The sequence below is a fragment of the Lissotriton vulgaris genome, chromosome 4_1 (assembly GCF_964263255.1).
Source record: "Lissotriton vulgaris chromosome 4_1, aLisVul1.2, whole genome shotgun sequence".
NCBI lineage: Eukaryota > Metazoa > Chordata > Amphibia > Caudata > Salamandridae > Lissotriton > Lissotriton vulgaris.
The window spans coordinates 675,047,598-675,064,119 of NC_141691.1; the positions used below are offsets into that span (position 1 = coordinate 675,047,598).

The following is a 16,522-nucleotide window of genomic DNA, read 5'->3' on the forward strand; positions in this document are numbered from 1 at the left end:
TCTACAGATTCAGAGATGACATTTGTTCATTTATTAGCGGTCTGTGATAGGCAGCCTTGTTGTAGTGGAAAAGGTAAGTGTTCATATCATTGGAGTAGTGTTTCAATAGTTCCCTCGTTACAGGTTTCTGAGAAAATTAGATCACAGAGACCTGTAGTCAGTAGAATTTAGGGTTGTGACCAGGACCCAAACCAATCTTCTCTTGGCGTTTCATATAGGTATGGAATGGGGTCCTTATTTTTTTAATCTGGTGACCTATCTCCAACCACAGCTGTAAATTTTTCAAGTATATTTAGGGACCATTCTTTATACCACCATATCTGAATCAATGGGGGTGTTTGCGCCGACAAAGCTAGGTAACAAGCTTCCTTCTAGCTGTTGTTAGAGGGTAATCAGAGTGTTCTCCTCTGCCCGCCCCCCCAGCACTTAAGTGGTGGTGTCCAATTGTAGACCAAAACCTATTAATTCCTTTATTAGCAATATTACAGCTTTTTAAAATGATTGGGCTGCGAACAAGGCCACCACATATGCACCATCGTGCCCCTCTCAATCTGACAATGCCAACAGTCTGGAGGCAATCCATATACAGCTGCCAGACAAACCGATATCAGATAACATCTCATATTCATTTTATAACTATTTTCCTTGTACATTGATCATATGGAGGAAAACATAGCCTGTGTTTAAATATGTGACCAGGAGGAGTCTCTCAAAAATCACCTGACTATCCTTCCCACCAAAGGGTGATCCATGTTTTAGAGTCCACAGGTGGGGGCTCTAGTAGACGGTATAGGCGGGTGATTCTCTTTGCAGCCACACGCTCTCCCATACCTCAAATGAAATTTCGAACCAATGCTGATGATAGACAGAGTAGGAGTCATTTGTGTGAAAACTGTGGTAAAAACAGACATTTTGTGCCCTACTCTTTGACATACTAAACCAATAGCAGTTACATTTACAGTGGCTCTTAAGGACGAGTGATGTCATTACTTCAGCTCTGGAAGCAAGAAACCCAAATGATGTCTCATACCCTATACTCTACAAGCAAATGCTTTGACACAAAGCACACACATTTATATATTCAGCAAAGTCATGCCATTTTCGCAATTTCATCACATTGCAGACCTCATACGCTCACCAACACTGTCGTAAATCAATTGTTTTAATAGTATGCTCATAGGTTTCAAGTATAAGAGTTTACAATGCATCCACTATAGATGGTAAAAAAAAAAAATCGATCTGCAAGGCTAACCCTAGCGATGAAAAAGATAAAATACATAACTCTGACTATTGAGCATTGCACTGGCTGCCACTAAATCACAAGGCAACGTTCAAGATGCCTTGCATTATTAACCGCAGTGTATACTGGTCTTCAGTTCCAGAACTACAAACCATCTTGCAACCCAAGATTGGCATAAGATAACAGTATCAATGTGGAGTCTTCCAACAGGAACTTTTACAGTGGGAAACTATTATGGAACAAGTGATCCAAAATCTGTAACAGCCTGACCTCAACCAATAAACAGCAAGACCAGCACAAGATCAGTAGAAACCTGAAAGACTTTTCTGCTCAGTCTGGCCTTCCCTAAGCTTGCTCGTCGATCAACTGGAAATTCGAATAGGTTATATCATGGGACAAGAACGTTTGTCTGTTTGGACTACTTAAAGGAAATCATACTCCACCTCACGAATGCAGGAGGTGGAGGGGAACTGAAATAAAACTACCTTTGCGGTGGCTCACTAGTTTTATTTTCACCATCTTCTACTGTCATCCCTTTATTCTTTTAATCTTGCACTGCAGTCATAAAATCCTCAATAAATGGAAAGTATTTCTGACAGTGTCGCAGTTGACCCACTAGTGGCTTTCTGACACTATTCTGCTCTGAACACCCTCCTATTAGTTCTTAGTTCCCAATACAAGGGATGTTGGGAGGGTTAAGTTTCAGACAAGAAGTCATAAGCAAGAGGACGGACGTCTTTTAAAAATATTGCCAACATTCTAAGTCTTTGCTAGTCTGGTGGCAAATTTCAATTGCATTGTCTGTTTGTACCAAGGGATTTTAGTGAAAGTCATGCTGACTGCCACTCCAGCACGTTCATGTGATACGATGTTTTTTGTGGAATCAAGTGACTTGAACCGGACGGTCTCTGAAGTGATCTGCAGAATTTACTATGAAAATATCAGACGATCCTCTAGGTTTTAAGGGTCTAGTTGAATATCACTCCTTTTATCACTCTTTCTTTCTTTAGCCACAAGGTATTGATTTCAAAGCTGCAATCAATAGCATCAAATTGTTTTCTAAGTTACACAATCACCTATTTCACTTATTTCAAATCCCATGTTAATCCTTGATTAACGCATGATTGATTGATGCATACTGCCATTAATGTGAATCTGCCAAGCATTAGTAAGATTTTTCTACAGATCATATTTCCAGCAGATTAGTAGTCATCTCGTTTTGGACTATAGATATTTGCTTACCATTTGCCCAGCATTGCTCCAAAACAGTATATGTTTTACAATGAAGAACTTACTGAGGTGTCACCCAACCTTTGCATATAAAGGCACTTATATTTTTTTTTAAACCGAGCAAGCATTTGTCTTCCTTCTGGCTTCAGTAGCCAGTGGTCCACATATGAGTAAACTAATCGTTTCTCTGATATGGTAGCACCACCTCCAAGAAGTGACCGAGGCTACAGATACTCTGCACCTTATTGAGCCAGTTTATTTGCTTAGAGTGGCAGATGAGAGTGAAAGGAGGTAGGCCCTGTATACTGTTGATAACACTAGGCTGGTTGTGAAAGACTTCAGGAATGGTGGAACTGGTTCCAGTGGCCTGCAATCCATGAACAAATGAGAATTTGAAGAAAAACCTACAACTGACAGTATGAAAGGACTTGAAGGATGATGATGAATGGTCTAAAAAATATTATATGACAGATGATGCTGACTAAGTTAAATTCAACTTGTAGAAATTGTCAGCCACACTAAACATAAAAGTTGAAGTACTATAAATACATTTGGTGACTGTTTCATACATATATCAAGTGGAACATTTCTCTTCACTCTGTACCCCCACGTTCAAAACTGCCAACAAATCCTGGCATTTGCTAGGGTCATCCATATCCAGTTTGAGATATTCGCTGCAGTTCCGTTATCCTCTTTTTCTGTGTATCATTTGCTAGGATCTAGGAGATCACATGCTATATATATATGCTGAAATCCTTTCAAGAACATTTTAAAAATAATACAATTAGAGAAGGAATATTCAACTTAGGTGCATCTCTAATCAAGACATCAGAGAAGGCAATAATGTCATCTAACTGAGACAATCTAGATGGAGCAGCCAGTGTAGATTTTTAAGGAATAAGCTCTTTAAGATTGAGGAACTTTGGGAGAACAATTGCTCCTCGTGGCACAAACTCAATCACATGGTGGTATACCACCGCTCCTAGCTGCATTATCACTAGTTGATGTGCATGTTCTTTTTGGATATCCTCACTTGCTATGGTTATCTTTCAACCTTGATTACCATCTCCAGCTGTTGTGCAAACCTAGAAGAGTTGGCCATTATACAAGGCGGTAATACAGTCTCTAGAATCCTAGGGCTCACTTCATGAGAGGGTTTACTAGCCACAGTCATTGTGGGTCCTAGGGGTAGAAGAAAGCAGATCTTTCCTATAATTGTATTCGGAAGAGTCATTCCTTTCTAAGGCTCCCTGTCAACAGAAATCAGGTACAATGTGATAGCTGCTAGTAGAGTCGACATTCAGTCAGCATATGGCACTACGTAGGGCATAATAAGCAGCAAAACACATTTTTAAGTTCGAAAATAACAAATAAAGGAAGAGTTCAGCATTCAGGCATTCTGCTATCACATAGGACAACAAAAATGTGGCTTCCAAAAGTCACTGTACTGCATTTTGGAACACCGGTCCATGTTTACACATTATAATTCAAATAAATGTACCCTATATTGTCAGGGCAAAATAAAAACTGTCAATTTGTCAGCGAAAGCAAGCATAACAAACTTTTCTCATGCAGATTACTCATATAAGTATGAAGTCACCAATTTGGCTAAAATACATATGTTCCCATGTCTATTACACTCTCATTTACTTCCTGATTTATATTAACACTTGTGTGATTGGTGATATCTTTGTGACTCATTCCCGTTGATTTGATCAAACTACAGTCTGATTTAATAGTATATAAAAAAATAGGTTCTCAACTGATCAGAGGTTATTCATATGTTAAAGCAGAAGTTCATTTCATGACGAATATGCAAGTTGACAACGACCAAATACGAAACACATATACAAACAAAAACAATATTTAATAGCAATAAAGAAAATTTACATTGCCAGTGTACTCGACCGAAGTTTATAAATTTTACCTGAATATGTGCTGTAAGACGGAATTAACCTTTCTCCCCAATTTTCACTTGTGTTTCCTGGATCAGAATCTAATAACAGTTAAGAAGAGAAACAGAGTGGGGAAGAAAACAGAAGGAAATAAAGCGAAGTACACAGTACTGTTTAACGTCACTACGATGACTGTTAGCAAGTGGGATTCCAAACAGGAGTCAAGAAGACATTTTCTTGAAAAAAGTAGTCTTTCTTTACTTGAAAAACGGACAAATTGTTCAAGCTGGTCCGCATAGACAGATTTTGGTGGTTAATACTTTACTTGTAAACATAAATTGCAAAATTATGATTCATCCATATCATCATTAGCCAGTTCTCGCACAAAAACATGGTTAGCAACTAATATATATATCATGCAGGCAAAGGAGGGAAGAAGCATGTTTACTACATTTCTGTTTTCTATTAAATTAAAAGCTGCAAAGTTATAGCAGCCACAAAGAGTACATGGCCATTAAATTGCAGCCTACGTGTGTATATTCAATTTTTTAGTTACAAACATTTTCTTAAGCAATCGTAAATAGTACTGACAATATTAAAATTTGGCAATGAATGTGTATGCTAATATATGAAAAGGCAACACGCATGCATCAGGTTCTTTGCAGTATAGTTGCTGTCATTTGTTTTTTTAATGAAAGTATAAATTGCTAAATTATTCCACAAAGTTAATATAAATAACTTTGGTAAAGTGAGTTGAGAGTTCAAAGAACTTTATCTCTACATGAACACTTTTCTTTAAAGTTTGTTTTTATCAGTTATAAAAAAGTAATCGTATAAAATATACATTACCAAAGTTTATTCTAGCAAAATTACTGACAGCCATTAAAATGCATAGACAGATTTTGGTGGTTAATACTTTACTAAACAAAAGTGTTTAATAAAAGTGTTCATGCACCCATCTAAATAGCTTCTGCACAGTGTAAAACCAATCCAAAATCAAGAGAGATTAGCATTTATTAGAAATAGAATATGGGCCTTTGTTTTTACTTCTGGGTGATCAGAGGACCACTCATTCTAAATTGTTCCTTAACATCAGTAAAATTTCAAGCACACCTGCTGTGCAACCAATCAGCCTATCAGTAGTAGAATGCTCACATCAGGTACACCACTCAAATTTTACAATTCACAACAGTCACGAGTAAAATACCAGTCACATAATGAAAAGCAAACAATACAGCCAGTAGTACAGAAAATAAAGACCAAAGATGTGACATCACATATGGCAGACATACTTTTTTAGTAAAACAATCTGTTGCTACCTGTGTCTGACTCCGGGTCTTCATTTCTGGAAGGACTAATGGTAAAAGGAAGTTTACGTTTCAGAGAACACCCATCCTTCATATCCTTTCCAACATCGCTCCGATCAATTTTTGGAGTCCGACTATAAGTTGTAATCTTTTCCTTGCTCTAATTAAAAAAAAAAAAACAGCCATAATATGGTAAGATTCCCAAAGAATGTTTGCAAGGTTTATATTAATCTTTAAATGGGCTATCTAAAGGAGGCACTTTTTACCGCATCTCCCCATTCCTGGTGATTACAGCAAATCAAACAACAGCTTTAAAACAATGCAAATCGGCAGCATTGAAAATAAAACAGGGTTTTTTTTATTAACAGGGAATGCAATATAAACAGCAGAATGTTAATAAACATCTACAAAGTGCGCCACATTTCATGGAAGTAATTTAGTAGCTCATCCCTATTATTTTTGGGTCTGACTTAGAAAACTATTTAGCTGTTTTACCAGTTTCATTTAATCAAGAAAAACATAAATATCAATAGAAATACAGTGGCGTTGATTCTGCCATCTTCATTCACTGCTCTATTCAACTGTCATTCACATTTGTTTTCACTCTCCACCAAACAGGATGGGGCAATGGTGGGCATGTGGTCTAACCACACGTGTAAACCCGCTCAAAAAGTTTGCTTCACTACCAGAGCTGTTGGACCAGTAGTTTACTTTGCCAATGCTTTTTCTTTCGATTCTTTATCTTATTTTCTTTTGTCATGCTTCTTTGTTTTAAGTGTGCTTATTTTATAGTAATTCTAAAATCCAATAGGGCATTTGCACTAATAAGAAGCAATGATACTTAGTTGAAATTCTAGTTATGCATTGTAGGAATCTTCAGTGAAGATACAGATGTAGAAGATTCTCGCCTGTTCATGGTTCCCAAAACACTTCCATGGGAACTACCAGGACACTGTCATGCTGGGAGATGGAAGCTGCTACATCCTAAGGGAACAGTGTTTATTTTCAGTTCTCTGTACATCTGGCCAATCAAGTTATTTTTTTTCTTTGTGTATTTTCTTTGATCTATTTTTTAGGATCTGCTTTTGTGGTAGCATGTGGATATGCTCGGATTTGTTTTTTTAAAAAAGATTTAGAAATCTTCTAGCCTCTTAAGGCCATAGACGTTTTGCCTGCAATTGGGTAGCAACAGTTTTCACCTCCTGTAAACTAAGTATTGTAAGACTGGAAATGAAGTGTTTTGACATCACTGCATGCAGGAAGGAATATTTAATGTTTATGACCATAAGTAAAGATCTTATGATACAGCATCGTCTTTTCCTGTAATACGTTGTAAAAGTACTCAGGGTTTTTATAACTATTTTAAATATGTCTGCCTACGAAAAAGCACCCTTACTGTTCTTTTAAAATCGTATGCAATGATTATTTATTATTCTACAACAATATATCTGCTATGTTTTGGCAGTGGCACGTTGTCCTCTGTTGTATATGCTTTCAATCAACAACAAAAACATCATAGCACTAGCTTGAAACAGAAATACCTGATGACTTTGTTAATACTGGTTTGACATTGGAGCCTACCGCCGATGTTACCCATCCAAGGTTCCCAGAGAAATTGGGGTGAACAAACCAGCAATCATTGAACATAAATTCTTGCCCGAGAATAAAGAATTTTCTCGCTAAACTTGTTTTTGTGCATTCTGTTCAAGTTTAAAACGAAACACGGGGTGTCTGTAAAATAAGTAAAGGTCATCCAATTTTTGCTTAGCACTAATTGAAAGCCTAGATATTTGTGCTTTAAGCCTATGCCCAAGCTTTGAGCGTACACCATCAATCCTTTCTCTGCATTTCTCTTATTATATCGCCTGACAATTGTCACCTTGATGGTAAAGACAAACAATATATATTACATTAAGTTGCCTTCTCCATCCATGCTCTGTCAGAACTCAGATCTATCCATTCAAGATATTATTGGGTATCATGTTCTCATTAGATATCTCGTGCAGTGGCAAACTGAATGGCACAAGTGCTTCTCTTAATTTTCATTGGTTTTTGCCTTTCCTATTTTTTGCTTTGGTTTCTATTTCTACTACTTCTTTTAGCCCATTGTTTCCCAATCACAACTTTTTGTGCTGCCTAGTATCTTACATGCTATAACTTTCAATAGTAATGGAGGACCTGGCATGCAAGTGACTTTGGTCTCAGCAGTAATGACATTCATGTAAACGCTGGAGCCCTCTTACGAGTAATGACTGACGCCAGATATCTGCAACCAAAGGAAATCTGTATTCGCTGTTGGAGGAAAAGGAAAAGACCTAGCAACTGCTTAGCTATCAAACTGGAAAAGGAAAGTACACATAAAAAAATCCTAAATATACCGGATTTAAATGTCCTGATTTTTGGGAACAGATAGGGAGAGGTCAGGCCTAGGAGCTGCTTGGCTATCAAAGTGGAAAAGGAATCCCAACAAAAATCTGTTTTAAATGCCCTGATTTCTTGGAACAGATAGGAAGAGGTCAGACTGAAGTAGGAATTTTCCGTGTTCGATTAATGCATGCAGGTGCTCCCATCCACAGAATGCACTGCAGTGACAGTTAAGATTAGGTTTCTTTTGAGAGTGATCAGGAGTTTAATCACATTTTACATGCATTTTTCCCACGAATCTATGAATTGAATTAAAATACCCAAGATGAAGAGTAGAATAATCAATACATTTGCTTTCTCCATAATGTAATTGTTAGTTTTACTCGGAATGCCAGAATGGAACAGATAGCTAATCCTCTAAGCAGAAGGGGAGTAAAACAAACAGGGACACATGGAGAAGTAGAGGGTAGCAAAGATGCTTATGAACACTGGCTAAACATAAGTCCAAGAGAGGTCTGAAGGAAATGAGACAGCTGGGTCTGGGGACAATTGAGCTCATCTGCACTTCTCTTAAAGCTGTATTAGTGGTTTAATTTTCATATTAAAAAGGCCAATAACGGGTTGGAGGTCTTCTAAAAATATAATTCAAATTGCAATATAACTGAATGTGTTATGGACAATTAAAAAAGACTCCACTTTGCCTTTTCTCTGTTTTTTTAAAGACTGTACATCTGTGAAGATAGCATTAAAAGTTCTTGTGTAAGCAGAAATTACCTCTCTGATACACAGTAAGAAACAAAACAATGGGATCAAAACATTCTGGTTGCTACAACGTATAATACGGTCTAACCCATGAGTCTCCAATGAGCGGCTCAGGAGCTTCTGTTAACTCACTAACAAATTTGAGGTATATTTCCTATCTAAAGCTCAGTCTACGACATTATTCAGTTTATTTATGCACCTTGAGAAATACAGCATTGCTCATCTCAAGGCCCTTAAAGTGGCATTTAGCCAAACCAACGAAAGAACCCCCTGCTATAAGACAAACACACAGAGGGTTGGCAATGGGGCCATATGTACCCACTGTCAATCTAGTTAAGTGATAAGGAGATTGTACATGTTGGTAACACCAGTGAACAATGGTACAGGAAATTAGAGTGCCAGAAATAGCCAAAAATGAAGCCAGAGTAAAGTCACCTTAGTGTGGGCCAAAAGGAGCAAGAAAGTATGAGTTGGGGTCACGATCAGCCCAGGAGCAGAGGAGAGCAGGTGACAAGATAGACTTTCGAGGACCAATGGCATGCATGTTTGTGTGGGCTAGCATGTGCACAGATTTAGGAGTCTGTCAGTGTGTGTGTTTAGCATTGCATCTCTCTCTGATAAACTGTGTTACTCTCTGGAGGCTATGCCTGGAGTCAAGGACTACCAAAATATTTGTTGCTTCCCATCACAGAAGGTTAATCTCCTCCGTAATTGTGTCCACTGCTGGCACAGTAGTGGCCCTTACAAAATGATTGTCATTCTGGACGTATTCTAGGAATTGTTCGCTTAGTAGTGCATACTGACAGAAATCATTTAAATATTCTGAGGAACGGGTTACCTAATTTTTGCCACCCTTTACATAATGGTGGTCTCCCTTGGCATAATAAAGGCCATACTTGATGTTTTGTAGGCATCCTAGCCATTATTGAACCCAACCTTGGCACAGTGATGTCTCTTATATAAAGGTGAACATTACTGCCTTATTATAGACACCCTTGGCATTATATTGAGTATCCATGGCACTTGGTCGAAAAGACTAAATATATGAAGCAGAGTTTGTCCATGTGAACCATTTGTACACGTGGGAACTTGAAGAAATGGCAATCTAATTTACTAAAAATGCAAACTTGAATTTTGAAGGCAAAAATTAAGCTTATTTGAGAAAAGTAATTCAGAAAAAATTAGTTTGCTCAAAATGGGAAAGCCATCTGATAGAAAAACGATTTATTTTCACAAACGGATACTTATTGCGACACAAAGGTTGCATTTCCAAAATATATCTATAAAACTGAAGTTTGAACGGTAATTCAAGCTAAGTTTGGGAGACTTATTGCTGTGGTTATGGCCTTTGTGCCAGAGGCCGGGTTCTGCTTCTGGTGTGATTTCATTAGTCATAAGGAGGCCCTGCATGTTTGTTGATAATGCTTTTACTAACATTTCTTCTAGTAGCCTTGTCTGAAATATTTGGGTGGTTACTAGTGTATTGATAACAATTGTGGTCAACACTGTACAGTGATAACATTTGTTAGTAACTCTGGATTATTTTCTGTGAGCAGAGGTAGTTCTCATTATAGAAAAGGTTGGAAGATCCTTGGTTTAACCCTTGTGAAGAGTACAGCAAAAAAACAGTTTTCACAGAATACTGTAAAATGTTACAGGTCTAAATGTAATTATTCTCAATTAAAAAAAATCCATATGAAGGTATCTACCCTACACCAAAGAAGTTAATGGCTGAACTGAATAGGACAGAAGAAATCCGATTTAAAAGAACAAAAAAGTGCAATTAATAGTGCAACAAAGGAGACTTACTTTCCACATAGGAAGAATCTTGTGAGACACTCATAGGAGAATGGTTTACCATTTAAGTAGTGAAATACAAACTGAGAAGGAAGTTGCCTATAAAATGTAAAAGCAGGTAAGCGCTTAATAGAGGCAATCTAATTGATTTGGGCCAGACAAAAGTACACTTTACTGCTCCATTCTAGACTTCCTATAGGACAAGCTTCTTCTTCATACAGTTTAGAGAACTTCGTCTAATAGGGAGAATTAGTAAGTGCTCACGGAATGGATACCGAATTGTATTAAAATACCTCCAACAGAAGAAATTACATTTGCCGACACTACATGAATCCAGGAGTCCATCACTAGGAGCTCTGATTGAAAGTTTTACAGAAGGATGTACTATAGCCTCCAAGAGAAGAGAAGCAGACTGCTTGCCAAATGTATGTTATATCTGGGAAAAAAGACAAAAGTGTCCTGAAACTTCTCTGATGTGGCAAGTCTGTGTGATTAGAGAGAAATGTTCAATGATGTTGATTCCTTGAGGTACAGAATGTCCAGCGACAGGAGAAGAATGAACAGAAAGAAATATTAAAAAAGCTGACTACCAGTATGAAACTGATCTTTGAGATGGGTTTCATAAGGGTGAATGTGAAACTCCATGTATCTTTAAACTACGTAAACAAACAGGTGGTGTACAACATGCATTTCAGCGCTTAAGCTTCCCATGTAATTTTCTGTCAAGAATCAAGAGAAGATGCTTTCACCTTTTTGACAATGAGCTTTGGTGAAAAAGAAAGGTTTTGGTTGACCACCTGTTGGGCGACTTAGTAGGATTCTGAAGGAAAAGTGGAAGTTTTTCCTGTTAATTGAGAAAACAATTGGAGGTCTTGAATACGGACTTCACATCCAGTTTTCATTTAAAAAAATATAAAAAATTGAATAGGTTCTTTAATTTGTTTGTAGATTAAACAGAACTCTCAAATGTTGTGGAGAAGCATAATAGAACAGGTTGCAAGAAAAGCAGAACTCTACAAATGCCACTTCATTATCTTTTTTCGTATATTACTATGTAACGAGGGGGACCCGGACTCGGGCCCTCCAGGCTTACCTGTTCCCATGTCCCCTTTTTTCGAACAGCATACCAACTCCTGGAAGACGACCAACAACGTGTACAACCCCGCGCAGAATACCGGGGACCAGTGTTTCTTTAACTGGGCGGAGCTGGACCCTGAACCCGCCCACCTACCACAGGTAAAACCCAGCCCAGATCTCACACAGGTGTGTTATTCACCCGGAGGTAGAGAAGGAGAGTGGCGGCGAGAGGACAGAGCTGAGTGGAGTACGGAGGAGGAAGAGCGAAGGACGGAGGAGGCGAGAGAGGAACAGCGGAGGACGGAGGAGGCGAGAGAGGAACAGCGGAGGACAGAGGAGGCGGGAGCAGAGGACAGAGGAGGCTGAAGGAGAAGACAGTGGAGCCCATACCGGTGGAGGAGAACAGAGAAGGAGCCGAGACTGCAGCGACAAGCCAGGAGGCCAACGGGAAGGAGCACCGCCCAGCCACACTTCCCACGAAGTGTGGCTAGAGCAGGTACGGTCACGGTTCACGGGTTGGGCGGGACCTAGGTGGGGCAAACCACCATAAAAATCACTCTACATTCTGTGCACTTGTCCCCCTCCTTCACTACCTCGGCACTTGTCCTGTGAACGAATAGATTACACGCGTGTCTCCTCACTCCCTTCCCCTAAACCGCCTGCAAAGCCCCAGGCTAATACTGGTTTCTTTATTTTCTGGTGCTGTGTTCCGGGCCACATTCGACACGGCGGAAGAGCGGCCTACGACTCACAGAAGACATCGGGAACCACGGCGGCTTGGAGCGGCAAGCACCTGACGGAGGATACAGAAAACTCCCTCCCCTACTACCGAGTGCCTGTGCAGAAGAGGCGATTGTACAAAGTAATAAAACCATCTATACCCAAGACACCGTTGTCCGTGAGCCTGTTCGATTCCCCACGCGAAGGCTCACATACTACATAATTTTACTCCCAGTGTACTAGTTTCTAGTAACAATAGACTTTCAAACATTTTGTGTAAGGCACACTTGAAAAATGGAGGCTGCATTGATGAAGAGCTTAGTACATATTGAACAATATGGGGAGTAGATGAAGGATTGGTCAACAAAGCCAAACACCTTTTTTGAGAAAATAACATCTGCACTCCAATGTGGAAAAATCTCTCTTGTAAACCCCATATGTAAAGCAGCTCCGAAGTACTAAAATGTTTACAAGGGGTAGCTGTGGACTTGTTGCAATTTACACAGAATTGCATATTTTCAAAACTGCATAGTACTCAACAAAGCAAGTATCAAAATGTGCATAGCTCTATGAAAGAAGTGACAAAAAAAGATAAATACATATTTTCATTCACTGAACAAATTATAGTAGTTCTGGTGAAAACTTTGGAGAAAAGAATCGAAGACACCCTAATATGCAAGAAACACAATACACAATATTAACATCAACAAAATCTATGAAGAAGAATGGTGGAACTCTGAATTAATATTGAGTGGACTTATTGTGAGGTGAGCTAAAGAGATAGCTCACTCTAAAGAAAATAGGGTTTGTAAAGCCAGGAAATACACTCAATTTGATGTCAAGTATTTGAAACTTCTTTGGGCAGATAGAAGGGTCTGGCAAGCCGTTTTTAATTTTTTGAGAAGGGCTTAATACATCAAAAGAGTGTTTTATCTACTCAGTGGTCAAACAGTGAATAAACAGACCATTGCCTTAAACCTTTGTAGAGATTAGATCAATGTCAAAAAATACATATTTCATTTTCTGGTAGGTTTCTTTGAGTTGCTTTATTTTTTTATCAGTAGGGTACCTGTAGAGAGGGCAGCTGGTACTGGGGATAGAGCCAGTAGCAAAAAGGACTATGGAATTTAGAGGGGCAGGATTCAGTATGTTTAGTATAATGAATGAATGAATGAATGAATGAAAGGGTATTTGTATTGCGCAAACCTAGCCCAAAGGGCATTAAGGCGCAGTCCACACAGAAACATATATACTGATACGAAAAAAAAGATTAAATATAGTATAGACCTTATAAAAGCAGGTGGGCCAAAACACTATGAAATAACTGCTGGTGACATGCATTAAACGTCATTCTTGGGAAAGTTCCAGAAGTTGAGAATCAATCCACAAACATGAAAACTTCTAAAATTAAATTGTAAAGAATCTAATAGGTAAATCCCAATGCAGGGATTATTAAAACAATAAAGCCTGACAAATTAATTAGGCAGGTGGCATCGTGTTTCTACCCTTACCAGTAACAAGCCATGCTACACCACAGATTAGACCATTCTAAGGACCAAAGAACAGGAAAATAAGTAAGGTTTGTTCACCACATAAGCCTTCCCTAAAAGTCATGCTGGGGCTAAGGAGCTGCAGCTCTTCCAGGCATTCAGCTGTTGTATGGTGGATTTGATTTTCCCAGATATTAAGGACATTTCACCTGCAAATGCTCACTTCATGAAGATAAAGTCACTACCGTTCTTGAATGCTCGGAGACCCCTTATATGCTATACGATGCAGTCACCTTCAAGGCATCAATGCCCTTGTGTCTATGGAAAACCAGAAGTCAAGGTCAAGGACCATCAATATCAAGGTTTTCTTCGGCAAAGACACACATGCTAAGGAGGAGATTGCAGAAACTTTCAGATCCCTCCCCAGGGGAGTAGAGGACTGGGTAGCACAGACCAACGTGGAAGCAAATAGTCCAATGATGCACTCGTTGCGTTAGCCTATGTCTGCACTGAGCAAGAAGCCTACAAGACACTGCAAAAGATCAATTTTTGCAGTCGAATAAATGACAATGAACACTTGACACTCATAATCCACTTTCTATAAAAATACTATTCCCAAAAGAAAAAAAATCCATTCACAACACAAGAGGAAATATATGCTGAACATTTTTCCCAAACCGTCTCAAACATGAGGAATGCCAAAGATAACAGGTCTGAAGAGACTGCTCGGAGAGCAAGGAGAAAAAGAAATTGCGGGAGTAAGGGGGAAAAAACTAAACCTTACTTTTAAATCCTCCAATACGAAAAGAATAATTTCAAATAATGTTGTTATATCTACTCGAAACAATCTTTTGTTAAAAAATAGATTAAGGGTCATAGGACAAACGTTTAGGATTCTTGTTCCATAGGGCAGAAAAATAAATGAACCTGTCCCTAGAATGCACTGCAATACTACAGAAAATATGTGAATTAGTCTACCTTTAAGTGACAAATTATTCCTTCAGGGAGGCTTGCGCCAATGTGCTCACATATCTTTATTTTGTTAGGAATGGAGGAACTTAAAAAGAGCACAAAGCAACAGGTTATTAAGGCTTTCATTTATATCAACATGGAAAGTGTGTGCCTATATGGGTAATGTTGAAAAAAAGCCAGGCCCCAGTGTGTTTATGCAGCTTGCACGTATCACTAAGCAAGTACACTTATGCATCAAGATAATGTAGCACCCATTTTTTGTTTTTATTTACTGTTCAAAGATTGCAGCTGCCCATCTTGGAGAAGTAAATAAAACCTTTTAGAAAGCGTGTGAAAGCGCATTCTCAAGAAAGGAGAGGATGGTAGCCAACTGAAATAGCCACGAACTTTTATTTATGAAAAAAAGCTTGATTGAGTGCGTTTGTCTGACCGTCACTCCTGTTGAAGCGAAAGTTACATTCAAACCTTTAATGGCATGAGAAACTCGATAATGAAAGTTTCTGAGAGAAAAATGAATACAAATGCATCAACTACAGGTTCAAGAACATGACAAGAGAAGTTTAGATACTGCATCGTAAACGCATGCATAAAAAGTGTAGCTTACATGATATTATTCGCATAAATAAAATAGAGTGTGACTTTCTAAAGGACAAATGACAATTTTATTTAACATGTGCTAGACATGTGTAAATGGTGGTGTGTCACGTTATGTTGTTTATCTCTAATTATAATTTATAATCATTCTTATGTGTGTAGAACTAAAAAGAATTAGTTATCATGAAGATAAGATTGAACCTGAATATGATGATAAATTCAATTTAAATGTGATTTTCATGTGTAAACGTGTGCACAGAAATGCCAAAAGAAAAGTAGGTGTCACATATTCCAAATTAAAGATGTCTTCATGAAACTTTCACAGATTGTATTTCGTATATGTATTAATGCTATGCATCAATAACGAATTGCCTAAGATGTATTCTAGAATATATTTACACATTAGGACATTCGAAAAAGTACACATGTATCATACGGACACAAATTATTTGTAACCACAGAAAATGATTTCAAGTTCATCAAAGTCATTCTAGAATCATGATATCTTTATCTTTCTTATGAATGTATGCTTAGTAATGGAATATATTTCACATTATATTAGCATGATTTAATGTAGCCCAAACTGCATATGTGAAGTTTCTCAACTCGCTGAACCTATTGCTTGTGAGAGAATTTCTCAATATGACAAAATATTATGAAACAGTGTTTTCTTTCCTTTCCTGAGTGCTCATGTACTGTACACGAGAATTTGCTATAATTTTTGATACAATCCTAACATGCTGCCTGGGAAGCTGTCCTCCTGGACTCGCTTATGTGTTCTTGCTGAAGGAGCATTGTTCCAACGTTTCACACATTAGATTGCTTAAGGACTGCATAATAATCCCACCTACTTTCTCTGCATTTTTTGTCTTCTTTATTGCTCCTGTCACTCATCCTACATGAACTGACCAATGGACTGACCAGATGAGGTGATTCCAGGAGGTGTGACCTGCGGAACGAATATAATATTGCCCAATTTAACGTAGAATGGGCTATTGCTTTTTTCCTCGCTGCCTGACTGGAGTTAGTGCTCTTAATGGTAGCAGATTCTTGGTTGAATTTACAGGGAAAATC

The 16,522-nt window shown here is 38.3% G+C and overlaps 1 protein-coding gene across 1 annotated transcript in view; it reads right to left on the reverse strand.

Moving 5' to 3' along the window:
• The window catches only part of ANKRD12 (ankyrin repeat domain 12), a 429,381-nt gene that overhangs the window by 300,297 nt on the left and 112,562 nt on the right, over positions 1-16,522 (reverse strand). Inside the window, exons 3-4 of the mRNA XM_086964948.1 lie at positions 5,685-5,832; positions 4,398-4,466 (exon numbers count right to left, since the gene is read on the reverse strand). Coding sequence (XP_086821074.1) covers positions 4,398-4,466; positions 5,685-5,832 — 217 coding nt within the window. The remainder of the gene's footprint in view (positions 1-4,397; positions 4,467-5,684; positions 5,833-16,522) is intronic.